We start from the raw sequence: 23,828 nt of genomic DNA, 5'->3' as shown, positions 1-23,828 counted from the left end.
CTGACCAACATTCTCCATCAGGCTGCTTCAACAGCGGCGACAGATGGAGCAACAGAGTTGCGACACATAGCACGTCGACTATCTGGAAGTCGATACCGTTTGTGAGCTAGCTACTACTGCTAGTGAAAGGTGGATTAAATATACACAACAGGAAGGCCAGAAATTGCCATACAAATAGCTGCCAGCAGACACGGACTGGTCTGATGTTGAGAGGTAGGTGTGTAGAATACCTCGACACGGTCAGACATTAAGGGATTCCGGGAGCTCCATGCAGCGCACATTCAACTGACAAATGTAGTTCAGAGGACCCAGGAAGTGTAACGAGTTCAACTCTTCAGAGCGTGAAATATACCCGCTGCACATTTGAGAAAGTGTGTGTGTGTGTGCGTGTGTGCGTGTGTGCGTGTGTGTGTGTGTGTGTGTGTGTCTGCCTGTGTGTGTGTGTGTGTGTGTGTGTGTGTGTCTGTGTCTGTGTGTGTCTGTGTGTGTCTGTGTGTGTGTCTGTGTGTTTCGACTGACGATCGTTCTCGGTTTAATATCATACACGTTACAGGTATATGGAATCAGGGAATTGAGTGCATTTCCCCTGACGTCGGGTAATATGTAAATTTGACAAATGATAACAAATATGTCAATATATAATAGAGAAATAGTAATTTTCAAATTAGGAAAAACTGAATATATTATCTTATTAAAAAAGTTGACCTATACATGTAGTCTTTTTGTTTGCTAATTTACATTTGACCAGTTCCTTCCTTCTGCAGCATATGCAGATTAGGATGACAACATTTAGCTGTTGTAACACAACACATTTGGGCCGGAATTTATCAGTTTCTTGTTACATGGTTATGTAGAGGAGCTATCTACCCACTGTGTGCTTGCAGTGTAGCTGGCGTCCCAAGTTTCATTCAAAACACTGGTTTGAATCCTTTTTCGGGCAAGATGCGTAAGGAAAGGACTTTATTTTTGCTACTGAGTCTTCTAATAGCATTGCTTACTAATTCTTTATGAAAACAATTTTGTTTTGTCAGGTTTGTCAGGAGTCATACTTTTGTTACAACCTCCTGGGTTGTGCCTAACTCGGTTGCATGTTGTCTCATTCAGGTTTTCAACTGTCTTTCACACAACAACGCTGCACATGCACTCCGTTTAAAAATTTGTCCAGGGCCTGTTTAAGGTGATCCCGTTCACTTTCGCCATGATGTCAAAGGTGAATTTCATTGTCTCATAGTCCTTGCGTCAATAACTCGGTTGTCTGCTTGATCTGACGCGACAATAGCAGGTGCGACCCGCCCTTGAGGCTGTTGCTACAACACTACCGTTACTGTACACTCGTAAAACTTCACGCGGAAAATTAATACAATGATCATAGTTTGTTAAATAACTTTTCACATTTTTGGGACAAACCTTATGAAACCTTTTTCTTTCAGAGTTGGTCTGCGTTGTAATGATGTTTCATCATGAACCCATTTCGAGTTCGATTGTGATTCATCGGCATCATTTTGACCCAAACGGGCAGTAAATGGCATATGCTCAGTTTGGACATTAGTTATAACAGTATTGACATCTGTCAGTCTGTTAAATGGCAGCTCCGTTTTGTGAACCAATCATGTTAATGGGGGCATGACAATAACCATTTACCCAGCATTTGGAAAGGGTTATCAGCGAACACCTAAATATTTTAGGGACTATGTATACCCTCGGCCTGAATGAGACAGTACTAATAGGCCCTGTCATATTTCCCGAGCTGATATCAGTACTACTTGCATATCACCACAATATCCTGTTATGGACATCGTGTGCCCAGGTGTGCTTGACAGGCTTGTAATGACGTAATACTTCAACACTTCATCTGCTACGTCGTGCTCTACATAAACACCTTTCTGGGGATCTCTACAAAACAAATATTACTAAGCAATACCTTGCCCAGAACTGCAACCTACTGATGTGACAGTGTGTATGTGAAGATCCAGTATGTTTCCTATGTATCCAACCCAATGATGTGAAAATGTGTGTCTTGATCCATAGCCAGGTGGTTCTAGTGTGTTCACAGTTATGTACACACATACGGGTGCGAGTGTGTCTCCACCAAGTTGTATACACCTTTCAGAAATGTCAGCACAGAAGAAAGTCCGGTACACGCCGTGTAGTGGCGGTAATCACAAGAACGCTGCACAATGAAGAATCGATTCCTGTATCGATCAATGCCAATCTATTGGTGAAATATTCAGTTGTATAGATGGTAGCGGGTTGTTGTGTTTAGTGAAAAAGGAAAAGCACTTGACGCCGGTGAGAACGACCAAACAACACCAGATCACACCGCTGTGAGTATGACATTGACTTCGTTACACACATTGCAGATAATACTGTAACTGTTGGTCTTTGTATTGGGGGAGTTGTTGCATTGTCATTCTCTGAGGGTTGATGTTTTTTTTAAGAAAACGTAGTTCAATACTATTTGTTTATCTGTTGAATACCGCACAGTTTTATATACCCTGACGTTTTGCGGGGGGATAACCTAATTTCCATGTAACAATCAATACATGTGAAACCGCCATGTCTCCCTGTCAATATTTATATCAATATTGATGTAGCATCGACCTGCGAGGCACTGTGTCAGAAAGCCAGGTCTGTTGATCTCTCTATGTGTACATACACTGTCATGATTGTAATTGTTACAGGTTAATACTTTATACAAATAAAATAATTTATTTTCCAAAATGATATTTAACGACATTTAGCATTACGATACACACATCGTGATATACTGACATATACAAATGCTTTACCTGTAACACCGTAACAATGGAACGGTGATAATTAGTCATGTATTAGCAGAGGTAATGTTAGTGGTGTAAGTTATATTCTTGGTCGAGTTGAAGGCGTTGTCACCAGATTCCACAAGCTCCGATGTCGCTGTGGTTGATCTGTCACCAATGACAACCCATACACAAGACTGTAGACCAGGCGCTGGGAAGAAACACCAGCGACACACAGTTGGTTGATCGATTATGGAGACAGCGATATTCAGTATGACAACAAATATTCATTCACGTTGGCTGAACGCTGAATAATACTGATGCCAATCTGTATGTTTTACAGCCTCGGCTGTAGCAATAGATTTGTACTGAGAACAAAATGGTGTCTGTTACTCTGAAGCAGGGGTGGGTTTACACTTGGGCAAATCATTGCTATAGACTCTCCAGGCTCAACGGTGTAAATAACTTGATATTATTCAATAATCCTATATCGCACTCTGACTTATTCTGACCTGGATAACTACAATATAATGTGTTTACTTTTCTATGTGTGGATGACTTTATCGCCGCCATTCCCGGTAACTGTAAATGGAGCATGGCAATTCGAATACCTCCGACACCTTGAGAACAGACCACTTGGAAATACAAATACCATTACACTTCTCGCAAACCATTGAAACTGATACAGTCTAAACACGGAAGTTGTTGCCCTTTTTCAGTGTGAGCATGTGGTGACTAGATTAAGTTATATATTAGCTGTTGCCTTCCTGGGACTCACACACAGAGAGATGATCTCCTCTCTCGTCAACTGTTGCCTCCCTGGGACTAACACCACACACACACACACACACACACACACACACACACACACACACACACACACACACACACACACACACACACACACACACACACACACACACACACACACACACACACACACACACACACACACACACACACACACAGAGAGAGAGAGAGAGATGATCTCCTCTCCTGTCAAATGTCTCCATGGGTCTAGCACACAGAGAGGAGATCTCCTCTCCTGTCAAATGTTGCCTCCCTGGGTCTAGCACACAGAGAGATCTCCTCTCCTGTCAAATGTTGCCTCCCTTGGTCTAGCACAGAGAGAGATGATCTCCTCTCCTGTCAAATGTCTCCATTGGTCTAGCACACAGAGAGGAGATCTCCTCTCCTGTCAAATGTTGCCTCCCTTGGTCTAGCACACAGAGAGGAGATCTCCTCTCCTGTCAAATGTTGCCTCCCTGGGAATAGCAGAGGGAGATATTCTCCTCTCCTGTCAAATGTTGCCTCCCTTGGTCTAGCACAGAGAGTGATGGTCTCCTCTCCTGCCAAATGTTGCCTCCCTGGGAATAGCACAGAGAGTGATGATCTCCTCGCGTGTCAAATGTTGCCCCTTGGAACTAGCAAAGAGAGTTACTAAGCAGAGGGTGGTAATTTGAATGTGTGATCTGTGTTCAGACTGGACAGTAGGGTATCGTCTTCACCCAAGGTGTACGTCAACGTAACTGTGATCTGTGTTTAATCTGTAGCGTAGGGTATCGTCTTCACCCAAGGTGTATGTCAACGTAACTGTGATCTGTGTTTAATCTGTAGCGTAGGGTATGGTCTTCACCCAAAGTGTATGTCAACGTAACTGTGATCAGTGTTTAATCTGTAGCGTAGGGTATGGTCTTCACCCAAGGTGTATGTCAACGTAACTGTGATCAGTGTTTAATCTGTAGCGTAGGGTATGGTCTTCACCCAAGGTGTATGTCAACGTAACTGTGATCAGTGTTTAATCTGTAGCGTAGGGTATGGTCTTCACCCAAGGTGTATGTCAACGTAACTGTGATCAGTGTTTAATCTGTAGCGTAGGGTATGGTCTTCACCCAAGGTGTATGTCAACGTAACTGTGATCAGTGTTTAATCTGTAGCGTAGGGTATGGTCTTCACCCAAGGTGTATGTCAACGTAACTGTGATCTGTGTTTAATCTGTAGCGTAGGGTATGGTCTTCACCCAAGGTGTACGTCAACGTAACTGTGATCTGTGTTTAATCTGTAGTGTAGGGTATGGTCTTCACCCAAAGTGTATGTCAACGTAACTGTGATCTGTGTTTAATCTGTAGCGTAGGGTATGGTCTCCACCCAAGGTGTACGTCAACGTAACTGTGATCTGTGTTTAATCTGTAGCGTAGGGTATGATCTTCACCCAAGGTGTACGTCAACGTAACTGTGATCTTTAATGTGGGACTAATATACATAACCGCGATAGATCTCCGAAACATGATGATGATGATGATGGTGGTTGTTGTGATGGTGTTGATGGCGGTGTTGTGATGATGACAGAGCAACAACTTGGTACTGTTCAGGTTTTCACCGCCTCTGAGATGAGACTGTAGGACGAGAACCGTGGGTGCTTCATTTGTGCCATATATATAATTCATCGCTTCTTTGGCTCACCTATGACTGACCTTCCCATGAGAGTACAATGACCATCATGCAATAAGGACACAAGCATCCCTAAAACTGTGATACAAAGCAGCCAACTAAATGGTTTCATGATTGACAGCTAGGCTCTAACTACGATTAGTTGGATGAAACATTTATCGATCAACATCACCCAACGGTTCAGCTCCGCTTGTCACAGAGTGCCGTATTTTGAGCCGGTTAAATGTAACCTCGCATTTCTCACTGTTTCGAAATCTTATGTTTTATCAAAATATTTTCTGATTTTATTTCTTGCTGTCGATCGTGGCCGAATAATACTAGACTGGCAATGGTGCCGTCAGTCACAGTTGTGTTCACAGACGGTGACAAAATGTATGACACCAGTGTCTAATGTGCGCCAATGCTAATATCTTCACTGCAAGACACCAGCATTCTCACACATGGTCAATAATTCTGTACGAGAGAGTTTTCCTAATGACAGCCAAGTGTGTGATGTTCCCATGAATAGTCTGTTTGTTTGCGTTGTCAAATGAATCTGTTGAGTTAGATTCGCCAGCAGTTGAGCTACTTACCGTAGACTCCGTCCACCGTGCGCGTTGTATCGACCCAAGTTGTGATGATGCAGTTGTTGGAGCGGAACGAAATGACATTATGAATCTATGTGCATATAGCAGAGTTGTGTTGCACGGAGTGTATGGTTACGTATGCAGTAATCCCTCTGCACTATTTTCGGAGTTAAATGCCAGGTTACATTAACACCCGGATGGGTTTATCTGGCGTGGATCAGATGTCTGGAAGTGTGGTTTGTGTACCTGTGAGATATGGACCTCATTTCTCCTACCTGTGTGACGGAACAGCTGACACCACCTGGTATGTATGTAATCGTTTGGCATGATGCATACACAGACATGTTAGGCAAGATGTGCTGTACGACCATGTGCTGTAGACAGCGATGTTAACGCTGTTCGGTGAATTGGCATCTTAATCTAGTGAACTAGTGATGCCAGTATGATACAGGCCAGTACGATACAGGCCAGTACGATACAGGCCAGTACGATACAGGAGAAATAATCAACTGGGTAAGAATAATATACGGAGAGCGAGGGTCATGTGTCTACCGCTGTATGTGTCTACCGTTGTATGTGTCTACCGCTGTATGTGTCTACCGCTGTATGTGTCTACCATATGTAAATCTATCAATTAATCTCGTGTAAACACAAAAATCTACCCTGTGTGAACCCAACAATCGTAGAGAACAGTTCAATAACAAGCAGAGTCTAGACGCTAACGTGAAACCTCGTGAAACACGTCAAACTGTACTGGCTCTCTGCCAGAATCACGCTACTCCACACTTACATACACATGTGCTGTTTCAAATACAAATATAAATAGGTGCAATAATATGAATAGCTTGAACATTTGGAAAACCAGAGAATGGCTACTAGTCGTGTGTTGTGATATACAGTGTTGCCAACAGCCTGTATATACACTTCGCCCTGATCAAGCATACATGCCAGAGTGATAGATGACCATGGTATTTGCGTGGAATATTTCTGGAAGCATAATCTTGTAACGGGATGGCACATATACCGAATGAATGTCAGAGTGTAATTGTCCGGGTGAAATTTGAGCACATCGATTTTGACGAATTAGTAGGTTACTTTAGGAATATCGAAAACAGTCCAGGGTGCTTATAGTATGCAGGGCAAATGGCGGTCATACTTTGAATGCTGCTTGAAGATGGGATGACTAGGTGAAAGGTTGACCTTTTGTGTCCGGCCTGGGTGATCAATGCATATGGTGGACATACTTGATGAGATAATCTGCAAGATGACAGAATATATTATAAATTACATTCTAGAACGCTCCATGTCAATGATAAGATTCATTGTAATCCAGAATGTCAGGGGTAGGAGAGGTCTATCATACCTTAAATTGGAATATAAACTACAGACGACTGAAAAATGGACTTTCACCTTCAACAGCGTTGAAGCCTTTTTGCTTACAGAACGGGACTACAAAGTTAGTATAACTGACGAATTCAGTACCGACCAGGAACTTACCACCACCAAAGTTTAGCTCATTGTGAAGTTGGTATGATAGGGATGAACAGCGAGTACGGGTAGAGAACTTATTTAATGCAACAGATGCCACGTTCCGGTTATCATCCAGGTGATACACAACATTATACACAAAGAGAATATTTACATGAAGGGCATTTCAGGATGTGCAGTTCAAGAGGTAGCTGTTCAGTGTGGGGGACACTGCTGATCGTAACGGATCGATGAACAAAGGGTAGGGAAGGATTACCGTTGATCATCATTAATTAGATGATGAATGAGTGAGTTTGGGTTTTACACTGGAGTAACGAGTGAACGCTTTAATCACTAGGGAACCCCACCTCACCAGTCTGATGATGGCTAACTGTAGGGAGGTAACAGCCTTGATCTCTGTTGATTGTCTGATTGAGTCGTCTGGTGATTCTGTTGTCTTACTGGTTGGCCCGGAGAATGCTCATGCTGCTTCTGAGGATGGTATGATTCACATGGGCTCGGGTGTTGTCAGAAACGGCTGACTTGGCGTGTTTTTTCTTCACTGATGCCATGCCTACATGTGTCATATATTCACCAGGATTTAGTCATTACAATAAATCGATGTCCTTAACTTATACCCATTGTGTTTTCAGTATCACTCCGCAAACTGTGTCGCTACTTTGTGCAATGAAGGTTTAACAACAGATTCCTAATGCAATAAACTCTACCCGAGGAGGACATGGGGCGTTGGTTAACACGTATAAATATAGAGCAGTAACACGATTGCCCAGTTTATTATTAATAGCGGCTGACGTTCACTCCCATAACGCAGACCTCCCAAAACGCAGACCTCCCAAACTGCAGATAACAAATGCACACTAATTACTTCGACCATGCTGGGACGCGGACTATGTGGACATCCTTAACCAGTGAAACAATCAAAATAATGGATACCAAAAGAAGATAAAATAATTTATTTCGGTTAAATACACGGAATCCACAGTAAAATCTGCCTCTTCGAGTTATTTACTTTTAAACAATAGATGAATGTTGAATGATGTTTTCTAACGCACGCACGCACACACATACACACACACACTCACACATACACGCACACACACACGGACACACACACATTCACACACACACACACACTCATACACACATGCACACGCATACACACACGCGCACACATACAAACAAACACACACACATTGGTATTTACCAATAAACAATTAACACATACACACATACACATACACTCTCACACACTCACACACACACTCACGGACACACACACATATACACACCCTCACTCACACACACACAAACAAACACACACACATTGGTATTTACCAATAAACAATCACACCTTCGACATATCGAAAATGGTATTAATAATCTTGTTATGGAAGATGTAATAAATTTGCACAAAGTGTTTAACAACGATGTGCCCATTTAGTCACCGTTTTTATTATTACTTCCCTTTTTATATATAGTTATTATAATAGCAGTAGTCCAAGCAGCAGGGCAACCACCTACACACAACATTTGTAAAACCAATAAAGCAAGTTAGGGTGCAATCATGTCTTCTTAATTTCCTTTCAACATTCTGTTAAAATAACATCGTCTCCCGGTGACATATTCAGTTTAGCATCGTCTGCTGCAGATATTATTTCTGCAATTGTTATATAATAAGACAGTTCATCGTTTACTCAATCAGTACGATCTTCATACCTATTGTCAGTAATACAGTGTACAATGTAAACATCCTACTCCTGCCCACAGTCGTCTCGTCATACAGCATTTAGTTTAAATCCCTGAAATATGTATCCTGTGTCTCTGGTAAAGTACTATTCTTATCAGGTCGCCTATATAGATATTTTATATAACTTTTAAATATTATTGATTAAATAGATATTGATGAAATAAAGAATCACTTGCTACATTGTCAAAACTCGTTACATGGGTGATACCATCTTTCGTAATGAAGGGTCCAGCCAACTCATCACGCAGGCATCCAGCCACAATAAATGTTGTTTTACCGGGTTTGCGTTTTGGGAAGACACCGCAGATGACCAGTTATCGATGTGATATAATAGTGGGCCGTTTGGTAAAAGCGTATTTAATGTTAACCATTAGCTAAACGCCGTGCTTACATAAACCTCGAGGTCATCGTTTGTTACAAAATTGGACAGGGGGCAAATAGATTTTCTGTGTTGTTTTGCACTGTAAGACAGATAGATTGTATACTCTCTAGTTCCACAGTCAGAGCACCATATGAAAGTGTGAAAGTCTAGTTGCTAAACCAACAATAATAATATTAGATAATTTGAAATATTAACTATATAGATTATCAATGAAATCAAACTTGATTTTCCATTTTCGTTTGCGGTAAAATGCATTACTAAAATCTAAAAAGTATAATTACATCACAGCTGAAATGCTGGAGAGTAATTGATATTTAAGTGATTTATGTGTTGTATATCTTTATATCACTCTGTATGTTTGTGACCCATTTAGGTAAAACACGTGTTACAGGCAATCAGAACAGTTATGCAACGATCTCCATTAATGTTGGCGTTCCATCGCCGACCTGTTCCTCTGTGTAATCTGTATGATTGATTCCCTCCCATGGCCTCAGGTCATTGCAGTTAGACAGATGTCCTTCATGTTGATACATATATGCATCTGCTGTAACTACGCAAAAACTTTCAATGTGTGGTTGATGTCCACTGAGGCCAACATATGTCATCCTAATCACCACCGTTTTAAACCGATACATCATAGCTCCACTGAAAAAGCGCTCGATCAAAGCATCAGGCACTTCATTGCTTCTGTTGGTCATAGTGTGCACAGACTGCAGTATTGAACCGGGACGTGTAGAAATTCTAAACGTGGGTGCTCGAGGTAACACGACTCCAACACCCTTTACATCTTTACATAAATATACCCTTGAGTGACAGTCAATATTTGGTCATATTTTGTTCTTTAATCTACAGATCAGAAGGTAATGAAAAGCTTTATACAGAGTGAAAGATTACACCGTGCTCATGATTTTATGATTGAAGAACGAACAAACAGACACACACACGCACGTACGTACGCACGCACGCACGCACACACACACACACACACACACACACATACATACATACATACATACATACATACATACATACATACAGAAAATTTCTGGTCATATTATAAGTTTTGTTTATGTATTCGGTTCAGATAAACCACGTAACGAAGGGTACTGTACTCAGGACGGGGTAGTGAATAGTATTTACCTGATCTGGGACAAGGGTAACCTGTCCTAGCCCTCTGTTATCCTGACTTACGTCTTCTGTTGACAGGGGTAACCTGTCCAAGCCCTCTGTTACCCCGACTGTTGACTGCAGTCAGATACGTCGTAAAACACGGCCGACAGACCCAGTCAGACAAGAACTTTAGTTGGTACATTTAAAAATACAAACATTACATAAATGCTACAATGTTTACGAAATGTATAAAATGCATTTTTACTGTTCTCATGTTGTCAGGAAACCCGTTATTTTAAAGTCTCAACAGATTTCCCACAGAAGAATCTTCTTCCCAACTATCGAGCTAAACAATACATTTCTCATGTTGTTACTGTTGATGCTTGAGATGCTGTGTAGTCTTGATGACGTATTTGCCAATATTGTCAGCACATAAGCATGTCTGATAAGCATTCTGCAGGGACATGACTTGGATGTTTGTTGTGTGTAACCAATGCCAACATGGGTATATCGGGTGTATCTACTACCATGTTCTACACGATGCAGGTGTGTGTACTGGGGCGTACTGTCCCATCACATTATGTCTCTATCATAATACATCCCCAAAGAAGGCAACAACGGCATAACAAAAAACATATTGGCAGTTAAGTGTCGGTACGAGAATTTAACCTTTCATTATCTCAAGCCATGCGTCGTTTGACTGGCTACATTAAACTTTCACGAGGTTTAAATCATCGCTACACGTGTATCTAAGGTGGCCATTGTGCTAGGGACTTCTTATGCGGAGACAGGAGTAACCGGTAGGGAAAAAAAAGTAACAGTTGAAAGCATCAGTTTCAGACAGTTCAGCTAGGACGTATCACAGAACCAGTGTGCTGTGAGTTGGGCTGTATGCAGGTCATCATCTGGGTTTTTAAGGTCCTCCTGGTGTTCGTGTCACCAACTGGTGACCATCCTGGTGTAGATTCACAGTAGAATGCCAAATTCTTCGTTACAGCTATTTGCAAAAGCGGAATAAAGCTTGATAGATATTGCCTGTATTTGTGTGTATATTGATTTCCTATTTATCATCAAGTGGCATGGTTAATACTGTCGTGGTAATTGTTCTCATGCTAACAGGTAAATGGTTTATATGTATGCGCGATGAAAAAAATGAATAACAGAAATCTGATATGAACATGCCCAGCCTAGTGTCTGTATGAATGACTGACTGTAACAGCTGCCTCTCACCGGACGTGAGCGCTTGAAGTCGGGGGAGGCCACGCAAGGACTAACTCAACTCGAACAGGCACATTGGGGATTCGGAACAGGGGTGAAGGGTAGGTTCGTGGGTGAAGGATTGAAGAAAAGGGGAGGATAGATCAGAAGCTTGGTGGGTTTGGAATAGGTGATTGGAGCGGAAGGGAGGGGTGGACGTGGAAATAAGAGAGGTAAGACTTGGGTGGGAAGTTGGAACATGGATATAGAAGAGGTGAGAGTTAATGTGGGGAGGGGGGTAAGGAATAGGAGAAGAGAGAGGTGTGTGTGATGGGAGGAGGAGGGGGACAAGGAATAGAGGAAGAGAGGTGTGTGTATTTGGAGGAGGAGGGGGACAAAGAATAGAGGAAGAGAGAGGTGTATGTGTTGGAAGGAGGAGGGGAACAAGGAATAGGGAAAGAGAGACATGTGTGTGTATTGGGAGGAGGAGGGGGACAAGGAATAGGGGAAGAGAGAGGTGTGTGTGTTGGGAGGAGGAGGGGGACAAGGAATGGGAAAGAGAGAGATGTGTGTGTTGGGAGGAGGAGGGGGACAAGGGATAGGAGAAGAGGGAGGTGTGTGTGTTGGGAGGAGGAGGGGGACAACACACACACCTCTGTGTTGGGAGGGGGAGGGGGACAAGGGATAGGGGAAGAGAGAGGAGTGTGTTGGGAGGAGGAGGGGGACAAGGGATAGGAGAAGAGAGAGGTGTGTGTGTTGGGAGGAGGAGGGGGACAAGGGATAGGGGAAGAGAGACATGAGTGTGTTGGGAGGAGGAGGGGGACAAGGAATAGGGAAGAGAGAGGTGTGTGTGTTGGGAGGAGGAGGGTGACAAGGGATAGGAGAAGAGAGAGGTCTGTGTGTTGGGAGGAGGAGGGGGACAAGGAATAGGGAAGAGAGAGGTGTGTGTGTTGGGAGGAGGAGGGGGACATGGGATAGGAGAAGAGAGAGGAGTGTGTGTTGGGAGGAGGAGGGGGACAACAAACACACCTCTGTGTTGGGAGGGGGAGGGGGACATGGGATAGGAGAAGAGAGAGGAGTGTGTGTTGGGTGGAGGAGGGGGACAAGGGATAGGGGAAGAGGGAGGTGTGTGTGTTGGGAGGAGGAGCGGGAGAAGGAATAGGGGAAGAGACACATGAGTGTGTTGGGAGGAGGAGGGGGACAAGGAATAGGGGAAGAGAGACATGAGTGTGTTGGGAGGAGGAGGGGGACAAGGAATAGGGAAGAGAGAGGTGTGTGTGTTGGGAGGAGGAGGGGGACAAGGGATAGGAGAAGAGAAAGGTCTGTGTGTTGGGAGGAGGAGGGGGACAAGGAATAGGGAAGAGAGAGATGTGTGTGTTGGGAGGAGGAGGGGGACACGGGATAGGGGAAGAGGGAGGTGTGTGTGTTGGGAGGAGGAGGGGACAAAGAATAGGGGAAGAGAGAGATGTGTGTGCTGGGATGATGAGGGGGACAAGGAATAGGAGAAGAGAGAGGGGGGTGTGTATTAGGAGGAGGATGGGGACAAGGGATAGGGGAAGAGAGACATGAGTGTGTTGGGAGGAGGAGGGGGACAATAAATAGGGAAGAGAGATGTGTGTGTGTTGGGAGGAGGAGGAGAGGGACAAGGGATAGGAGAAGAGAGAGATATGTGTGTTGGGAGGAGGAGGGGGACAAGGAATAGGAGAAGAGAGAGATGTGTGTGTTGGGATGGGGAGGGGGACATGGGATAGGAGAAGAGAGAGGAGTGTTGTTGGGAGGAGGAGGGGGGCAAGGGATAGGAGAAGAGAGGTGTGTGTGTGTTGGGAGGAGGGGGACAAGGGATAGGAGAAGAGAGAGGTGTGTGTGTTGGGTGGAGGAGGGGACAAGGAACAGGAGAAGAGAGAGGTGTGTGTGTTGGGAAGAGGAGGGGGACAAGGAATAGGGAAGAGAGAGATGTGTGTATTGAGAGGAGGAGGGGGACAAGGGATAGGGGAAGAGAGATGTGTGTGTGTTGGGAGGAGGAGGGGGACAAGGAATAGGAGAAGAGAGAGGTGTGCGTATTGGGAGGAGGAGGGGACAAGGGATAGGGGAAGAGAAGTGTGTGTGTTTTGGGAGGAGGAGGGGGACAAGGAGTAGGGGAAGAGAGAGATGTGTGTGCTGGGATGATGAGGGGGACAAGGGATGAGACAGGTAAAGGCTCCCTGAGAGAAAACGTTTCAGTGCATAAGGTTTAAAATATGTTAAATTCTTCTATTAATTAAGTACTAGTATGCTGGACAAATATACTGAAAACCGTCTGTTCTTGTTGTATGATGATGCACTCAGTAAGTTTTCGATCTTTTAACAGGTGAAAGCGAAACTCAACCTCGCTGAAGACATGTAGAGCCTTGCTGTAGAGGACGGCGGTAGCACCGGACAAATCACGGGATAAGAGCCTTGCTGTAGTAGTCGGCAGTAGCAACGGACAAATCACGGGATAAGAGTCTTGCTGTAGAAGTTGGTGGTAGCACCGGACAAATCACGGGATAAGAGCCTTGCTGTAGTAGTCGGCAGTAGCACCGGACAAATCACGGGATAAGAGCCTTGCTGTAGAAGTTGGTGGTAGCACCTGACAAATCACGGGATAAGAGCCTTGCTGTAGAAGTTGGTGGTAGCACCTGACAAATCACGGGATAAGAGCCTTGCTGTAGAAGTTGGTGGTAGCACCTGACAAATCACGGGATAAGAGCCTTGCTTTAGAAGTCAGTGGTAACATCTCACAAATCACGGGATAAGAGCCTTGCTGTAGAAGTTGGTGGTAACACCTGACAAATCACGGGATAAGAGCCTTGCTTTAGAAGTCGGTGGTAGCACCTCACAAATCACGTGATAAGAGCCTTGCTGTAGAAGTTGGTGGTAGCATCTCACAAATCACGTGATAAGAGCCTTGCTGTAGAAGTCGGTGGTAGCACCTCACAAATCACGTGATAAGAGCCTTGCTGTAGAAGTCGGTAGTAGCACCCCACAAAACATGTGATTACTGGAACAATCCCCTGGACGTAGGGATTCTCGGCAGTTTTTGATCAATGCACACTGTTGATGCGGGAGAAGCGACTGTTGCCCAAACCGTACCATTGCCCCATCTAACTGCAAGAATTCACCAACTAACTAATAACAGATTAGTTCTCTTCAGCTAGTTTGGCATCAAACTTGCTTGATACCAAGAACCACATGGGTACATTCTGTAATTAATCACTGATGACTGACCCACCATCTACGATCAACACCCGCAATCCAAAAATTGTGTATTCGCCAAGGTCCATCAGCACCCAACCGGCATACAAGAATCCCAAACGACCAGTCACAATGTTTGTTAATACCTTCATGAAACACCTGAAGCAGGAGTACTGGGCCTACATTGCCCTGTTTGGCATCATGTCCCTCTACAGCGGCGTCATGATCGCCGTGTTTGGCTTCACAGACATCGTCCACGCGGCAGGCGGTGAGATCGAATGGTTTGGCGTCTTCCTTATTCTTGGAGGTATTGCCCTCATCATCACTTCTGGAATCCTGTACCACCGGAAGTCGCGGCGCCTCCGCCCTTGCATCTGTTGCGGTATGGATATGGATGACACGCCCGAGCTTCCGCCCAGGAACAAGAAACGCCTGCGCTTCGCACCCAATTTGATATCGCCTTATTACGAAAAGGTTAAGCACGAAGAACGTAGGCAGACGTTGCCCGCAATCAAAGCTCCTATCGTCCGTTTTCAAAAAAGTTCGTCTGACACAGAAACCGCAGACATTGTGAGCATCGAGGAGCAAAAGGGAGACAACTCAGAGGGTAGTAGCACAACTTTGATAACTGACCTACGACGTCCTCAGGTCACCAAGTGTTAAAGGTACACAGAGAAATGAACTGTACACATGTCATTGAGCCACTACGTGCTTTGTTGAATCGGAATGGGTTGTCTGGCAGTTGCCATCGTGTTGAGCCTGCAGTTGGAACTGGGTTGCAGCTGGACAAACCTTGCAGGCTGCTCAACCGGTGAGTTCTGACATTGACATCCCGTCATGTCACCTCGGTGACAGCCTCATCATGTACAGTAATAGCGTTCACGTGCCTTTGTACCACTGTGCCGCATTTGCCTCATGGCGGCCTCACGGCCTTGTCCTTTACTGTGACTGACCGGATCTTCTTCTGACACATGCGGTCTAATACTTACATTAATAACTGAATTAGAATCGTAAATACTGTGTGTTAGTGCACATACATTGACAGTGTCCAGCAGATATGCATTTCATAAATGAGATGTGCAATATCAAAAAGAAGGTTTCTCGCAGATGCATGTGTCCTGTTCATAAGAAATATTTGAACTTCCTGTGTTTTATGAGGATGTGAGATTATTTGATGAAGAAACATCGAGAATACCTCCAAGCATCGAACCAGGCACCTGCAGGCGCCCGTATGTGGTTTTTCAACTATTCATCCGAACCTTGGCACCAGATTTATGAATATTGTAACGATTCTAGTGTGATGTCTTCTTGTAGAAGTGAACGCTACTTTCATGTACAGGGGTGTGTGTTTTCTTCATGTGCTGATAGTTTACAATGGCTTGAATCTAAAGACAAGGGATGCGTGTTTCGTGCTGAGATACTGAATGATGTGAAGGAGTTGCGTGATCAGTGTTCCAGTGTGTGGGTGACGCCGGCCTTACATCTCACTTTATGCCGCACCTGTCGCCGTGTCGAGATACTGCTACATCAGCAGACCATCACGTGCTTCACAAACTGTGGAATGTTTAAACACATTTGAATTTTGAATTACGTGTATATTTGTTCCAGTTATTGTTGATATTTACAGCGTTGTTATTGTGTATTCTGGACTTTCAGGTTTAATTTTTATACTTGATAACTATATAATAAAGTGGACTGAGGTCTGGCTGGACGTTGGTGGTTCTTTACAGTGCAGGAGTGGTGCTCCAGAGTTACCATACTTCATACTTCACCGTCTGTATCACTTCTTGGTGCAGCGAATGGTGCAGTTGCAACACGAAATCATGGCAGTGCAACACGAGACTATGGCGGTGCAACACGAGATCATGATGGTGTCATGCGAGAGCAGGCAGGTAAAACGAGAGCATGACAGTGAAAGCTTTTGAGCATAGCGGTGAAATCCGCGGGCTTGTCGGTGAAACTCCGCGAGCTTGGTGTTTCCCTCAAATCGAACCTCATGTAGTCATTGCCTAGACAAGTAGATGTGTCCGAGATTTTACTGGAGCTTCTTAGAACAACAATGACAAAATCCACCTGGTGTGTCGGGTCAATTTGATCAGCGTCACACTCCATAACATGTACCGTGTGCAAGAAAAGTTTGGGGTGGTATCTAATGCGGTTAGAGTAGAAAAAGCAACGATTTACAGGGCAAATAGTAGAACTAAGAAATTAGAGAGAAATTCCTATGGAATTAAATCGAAAAAGAGTTTTGCAGTTTCTGACGATGTAGGTAAATGTAACAGATGAAATAGAATCGCAGCAGGTTATGAAGAGCACATTGCTCATGAAGCATATCCGTATGGTAACGGAAGAACACTAGAAAACACAGCGGAACCAGCTGCTGGAGGGCGCTGTATAGAGCGGTCGTCACAAGCAAACTCTTATTACGCCACAAGGGGTTGATATGAAATGTAAACATGTGTCTGTTTTGAAGACCATGTCATCCTAAGGTGTGTAACTGCAGTTGTTGTTTCAATGGGGAGGGCAGGTGGGGGCTAACAATTGTGGTGGGATGCCTTTTACCGTCTGACCAGCAATATCACGACACGAAGATTCCATATTTCGGGAACTGAAGCCAAGAGCCTTGATTTGGTCTTGGTCGACAAACATCGTATGGGCGCCCAGTGTTGCTTCAAGAGGGCTCGTGCATCACGTGATGGGCTAGATGGCGATCGTCCATGTGGAGTGGTGTTCCTGGGCTGCCCTGGTCCATTTTGTCAGTCTTGGACAGCACCTGCTTGCTGGCGTTTCTTATGACGGAGTGGTGGTTACCAAGGTGACGCCCGATGGCCTGGAATGTCATGCCAGCTCCATGCACACCACACTCTCACATCTCCGCCCCTCCATGCACACCCATTGTCTCACATCTCCGCACCTCCATTCACACCCATTGTCTCACATCTCCGCCCTTCCATGCACACCCATTGTCTCACATCTCCGCCCCTCCATGCACACCCATTGTCTCACATCTCCGCCCCTCCATGCACATCCATTGTCTCACATCTCCGCCCCTCCATGCACACCCATTGTCTCACATCTCTGTCACTCCATGCACACCCATTGTCTCACATCTCCGCCCCTTCATGCATACCCACTGTCTCACATTTCCGTCCCTCAATGCACACCCATTGTCTCACATCTCTGTCACTCCATGCACACCCATTGTCTCACATCTCTGTCACTCCATGCACATCACCGACTCACATCTCCACCCCTCCATGCACACCTACTGTGTCACATCTCTGTCCCTCCATGCACACCTACTGTCTCACATCTCCGCCCCTCCATGCACACTACACTCTCATATCTCCGTCCCTCCATGCACACCCATTGTCTCACATCTCTGTCCTTCCATGCACACCCATTGTCCCACATCTCTGTCCCTCCATGCACACCCACTGTGTCACATCTCTGTCCCTCCATGCACACCTACTGTCTCACATTTCCGTCCCTCAATGCACACTACACTCTCATATCTCCGTCCTTCCATGCACACCCATTGTCCCACATCTCTGTCCCTCCACGCCTACCTTCTGTGTCAGATCTCTGTCCCTCCATGCACACTCATTGTCTCACATCTCTGTCACTCCATGCACACCCATTGTCTCACATCTCCGCCCCTTCATGCATACCCACTGTCTCACATTTCCGTCCCTCCATGCACACCCATTGTCTCACATCTCTGTCACTCCATGCACACCCATTGTCTCACATCTCCGCCCCTTCATGCATACCCACTGTCTCACATTTCCGTCCCTCAATGCACACCCATTGTCTCACATCTCTGTCACTCCATGCACACCCATTGTCTCACATCTCTGTCACTCCATGCACACCCATTGTCTCACATTTCCGTCCTTCCATGCACATCGAATATGGATTAAACGGATGATACACATACACTGTTATGCTCCTTGAACGGCCAGGCAGTTTTTGTGCTTTCATGATGTGATAGTGTAGCATGCGTTTTAACAAACTCTTTCAAACTGAATCCGTCTTTTACATTACATGAAAACAATAGCCTCGTTGATGTTTTATTATCGTCGGTAGCTACACCCCTTTGATAAAATGTATTTGGTGTGCTGAATCAAGTTCCATGTGTATATATACAATTTGGTAGCCCAGTTGGTCTGACTGTAAATCATTTCATTTGTGTGAATGGTACCACGACTGTGAGGAAATTAAAGGGTTACATACAGAACGCCAACCCTAATAAATACAATAAACATCGACAGAAATATGTATGTTCAACTCTAACATCTTTTAACAACGCCATTCTCCCCGACCGCCACGTGCCTGATGACTTAAGACATTAATGACAAATCGATATGTCCCAAGCACAACTGCAGTAATTGTTGATTTCAACGCGCTATAAGATTTCCAGGAAAAGTATTCAAGTTCGATGGTATCGATCTGAATAATCGTCTGATACCATGAGATCTGGTAATTTGCGGGCACTAGAGACATCCAGTTTGGGTCAAGAGACAGATTAGCACCATGAGGGGGGTCACGACAAGACGACAAGTAGAGATCTACACCTTGTGCCAAATAATACACTGGGGCCAATCAGGACAAGATGACAAGTAGAGATCTACATCTTGTGCCATGTAATACATTGGGACCAATCACGACAATATGACAAGTAGAGATCTACACCCTGTGCCATGTAATACATTGGGGCCGATCACGATAAGATGACAAGCAGAGATCTACTCCTTGTGCCATGTAATACATTGAGGCCGATCTCGACATGGTTCCAAGTAGAGACCTACTCCTTGTGCCATGCAATACATTGGGGCCGATCTCGACATGGTTCCAAGTAGACACCTACATCTTGCGCCGTGTTATACATTGGGACCAATCTCGACATGGTACCAAATTGACGCCTACAGCTTGTGGCGTTTGAGGCATTGGGCCAGAGACACTCAGATGTCTCTACTGTGACAAATGAGAGATTCGTGGCAGTCTCGACGTAATACATGGTAGATATCCTGGGTTTATCACGTGGAGATCTACGGGGTGATCGATTGAGAGGTAGTCTCGGCTGGTGTCACTGTGTCTTTACATTGTTCCATATATGGGCTCGCGTGGAGACCTGATGCAACTTCGTGTTGCTTTAGAAACCTGATATATCAGTGGCGTTAGTGAAACATACATTTGTGGTATTAACTCTGCATATTCTGGGGTTCCGAGCACGTCCGCCATTAGACCGACCTGCATGTACTACAAGTAACAGTCCTGCATCCTTGATGAGATGACGCATGTTGAATTATAGATAAGGAAAACAACTTCCCTGGTACAGTTGAGATCGATAGCATGTGGAATGCCTGTTTACCTTTTCCAAACTTATATAGCACGGACACCTGGCAGTATCTCAACGTACTGATATAAATGTACCAGTAATACAATATATACTGAGTCAAAAAAGAAACTTCAGAAAATGTAATTTTCAAAAATAATGAATAATTTTTCCCTGATACATCTATGTATCCGAAATGGGATCCCTATCTTTCAAATCTAGAAAAACGTTACTCACTCAAACCCACTCAAACCCATCCGTTCGTAGTAGAAATGACTTTAGTGCTAAATCAGGTTTTGCACGTGCAGTCGATCACGTGATCTTCGCATTGAAGTTTTCTTCATTTGCACGTGTTTGCATTGGCCTCAGGAATTAAAAAAGAGTTTTAAACCACAGTTCTAACGGTATTTTAAATGCCACGATTGTCAAATGAGCAACGTGAACATGTCTTTGGCATGTTGCAAGCGGAAAGATCAGTTATTGACGCCGTAAGAGCAATGGGATGAAGCCGTCGTACTGTATATGACTTGCGAGGTCGTCTACAACAATCAGGCACCACCTCTGATCGCCCAAGGTCGGGTCGACCACGTGTGACGTCACGAGCTGAAGACCGTCAATTCGTCCTACGTCACGTACGTGACAGATTTCTGCCGACGACACGAACCAGGGCTGAGATGTTTAGAGGTCGACAGTCTCCATTCTCGACGTCCATATAGTGACTTAACAGTTTTATATCCATGTATTGGAACGGCGGTGTAGCCTAATGGAACTGATTGTGGCACTGTCAGTGTATCGAGTACATCACACAGATCTCAGCAATGAAATGATAACGATTTAACTATCTTACCAATTCTTGTCCTTTTATAGTGCCCTGATCATGATGAAAGAATGTGAAGTTTCTTTTTTAACTCAGTATACTTGGTTTTGATTTTGGAACGAAGACAAGCCTTTAACACACCGTATACGTACAGTGTTCCCAGAAATTATTGAGAAAATCTTTGTTTTTTTTCTAATGATGCTAAGATTGGAAAAAAGGCTTTCACTATGCACTAAGCATACTAAATAAGGGAGACAACTCTTGAAGGCTTAGAAGGCAGCTCATTACGTCAAGAGTTATCTCCCTTGTCTGAGCAGACGGCTTCCTGTGTTGACATGGCAAAATTTACAGCAAGAGAGAAAAGAAAGCTCATTCTAGATGATTTTGAAAGGGGTGAGGCTGATGCTAAAGTGTTAGCTTGTAGACATGGTATTCCTCTGTCTACAGTATACAAAACTTTGAAGAATATTCAAACAGGAACCGGGATAGAGCACAAAGCAGGGGCAGGTCGGCCTAGGAAATTCAGTGTTGTGGATCGCCGAAGACTTGGGCAGATTGTGAGTAGGGGCAAATTGAAAAGTGTTGAGAACATCAGAAATGAAATGATTAGCAGAGGAAGTCCTCAGGTATGCAATGAAACAGTTAGGCAGGAATTACAGAGACTTAATTGGGTGAAAAAACGTGGAATTCCCTCGCTGTTGATGAAAGATGCACAAAAGGAAAAACGTTTAAACTGGTGTCGGGCTCATGAAAATCAAGATTGGGATAATGTTTTCATTTCGGATGAAAGTTCTGTTTGGCTTTTCCCTAATTGTGTGAAAATTTGGACCAGAGATACTGTCAAACCTATCTACCAGCGACCAAAACATAGCCCGAAGTTTCACATGTGGGGTGACATATCGGCTCGCGGAGTGACGCCATTGTGTGTTTTCACGGGAAACTAGACAAAAGAAAGATAAGTTGACATTCTAAATGGTCACCTTCTTCCGACAGCACAAACATTGTATGAAGATGAATGGATTTTCCAGCATGATAATGACCCAAAACACACTGCGCGCTACACAAAACAGTGGTTGTCGGGCGAAAATGTTCAAGTTTTAGACTGGCCCAGTTACAGCCCAGACCTAAACCCAATTGAGAATGTGTGGGGAGTCATGAAGGACAGAATAAACCAAAAGGGACTGAGAAATATTGAAGATATGAAGGCCGAGGTGGTCCAATATTGGGATACCCTGTCACACGATTACCTACAAACTTTGATGGGTAGTGTGCCTAGGCGTATTCAGGCATGCATTGCTGAGCGAGGAGGTCTAACAAAATACTAAAACAAGACCGAGACTGTAAAAGGATGATGTTTTAACATGTTTATGTAAGTAAAACGCCAGATTTTAATAAACGTAATGAGTTACATGACGCAACATGATTCTCAATAATTTCTGGGAATACTATATATGTCTTCTTGTCTGACGTACATGCAATGTAAACCCACTGGGATATAGGATATTTATAACCGTAATGGGATATAAGCTATCAGTAATCATATTGGGATACAGGACATCAGCAAACATTTCGAGATATAGGCTATCACTTAACATATTGGGATATAGGCAATCAGTAACATACTGGAATATAGGCTATCAGTAAACATTTTGGGATATAGGCAATCACTTAGCATATTGGGATATATTCTACCAGTAAACCTATTGGGATATCATCTGTAAACATAGTGGGATATAGGCTGCCTGTGTACACATTAGGACACATTCTGTCTATAAACATATTGGATATAAGCTGTCTGTAAACATGTTGATATTTAGGTTTATAACATATTGGGGGATATCCTGTCAATGTACTTATTGAGGAACATCCTGTCAGTGTGTCCATATTGGTAAATATACAATATACTCTCAGTAGGTCTATGTAGGTGAATATGCTCTCAAAGTGTCTATATTGGTGAATATGCTCTCAGTGTGTCCATATTGGTAAATATGCTCTCAGTGTGTATATATTGGTGAATACTCTCTCGATGTGTATTAATTTGGTGATTATACTCTCTGAGTACTTAGTTATACGCTCTCAGTGTCTATATATTGCGGAGTAAGCTTTCAGTATACTTATTGGGGAATATGCTGTCAGTATGTACACATTAGGAATATGCTGTCAGTATGTACACATTAGGAATATGCTCTCACATACTTACCGGCCGAAAGCCACAGTATCTTTGTCCCCGCAGTGTTTACGCAACAGCCGACAATGCTGATAAAGGAAAAACGGGAACTGTTATAGCAATGTTAAAACGTCTACCAATGCCATAGACAGGCAGTTTACAAACCTATGTTACAGTGACTTACTTAATTAATACTAATCTGAGCTAATCTGTGTTGGATTATCCGGACTATCGCCAGCTGCTCCACCACAGACCTAACCAGCTGGTAGACAGTAGGCACTTGACAGCACGGACTTTACTAATTACCTTATGCCATGTACGTTAATCCCTGATGCTGTGTATAGATGCGGACTTGTTTCTCGGGTTTATGCAGTGGATTAGTTTATTCGTATTTAGAATTCCTATTAGTAATCAGTGATATTTCTGGGACTCGCTGTTTTCACGGTGAGGCATTAACAACACTGCCGGGTACGACAATAAGGTATTTCATACACTGCAATCGTTAAATGCATCGATATAAATAAAACATTCCTCAGGTTATGATGCCGAGAATCAGTCATGTGCATGTTGCAGGTGCCTGTCGGCTCGACACA

The 23,828-nt window shown here is 44.0% G+C and overlaps 1 protein-coding gene across 3 annotated transcripts; it reads left to right on the top strand.

Annotated features, from left to right (window-relative positions):
* The first annotated feature begins 42 nt into the window (after nt 1–42).
* Nucleotides 43–16,624, top strand: LOC137283681 (uncharacterized). 3 transcript variants are annotated; one of them, XM_067815330.1, is made up of 2 exons: nt 43–213; nt 14,048–16,624. In XM_067815330.1, exon 2 carries the CDS (start codon nt 14,938–14,940, stop codon nt 15,574–15,576), a length of 639 nt encoding a protein of 212 aa, XP_067671431.1. In that variant the 5' UTR covers nt 43–213; nt 14,048–14,937; the 3' UTR covers nt 15,577–16,624. The 3 variants fall into 3 exon arrangements, with proteins under 3 accessions (XP_067671431.1, XP_067671430.1, XP_067671429.1); XM_067815329.1 differs by lacking the exon at nt 43–213 and adding an exon at nt 1,836–2,324; XM_067815328.1 differs by lacking the exon at nt 43–213 and adding an exon at nt 5,668–6,080 and having other exon boundaries at nt 14,048–16,621.
* The last annotated feature ends 7,204 nt before the right edge of the window (nt 16,625–23,828 follow it).

The sequence above is a fragment of the Haliotis asinina genome, chromosome 5, assembly GCF_037392515.1.
Source record: "Haliotis asinina isolate JCU_RB_2024 chromosome 5, JCU_Hal_asi_v2, whole genome shotgun sequence".
NCBI classification, from domain to species: Eukaryota; Metazoa; Mollusca; class Gastropoda; order Lepetellida; family Haliotidae; genus Haliotis; species Haliotis asinina.
The sequence above is the reverse complement of the archived record's forward strand: the minus strand, read 5'-3'. Positions and strand labels throughout refer to the sequence as shown.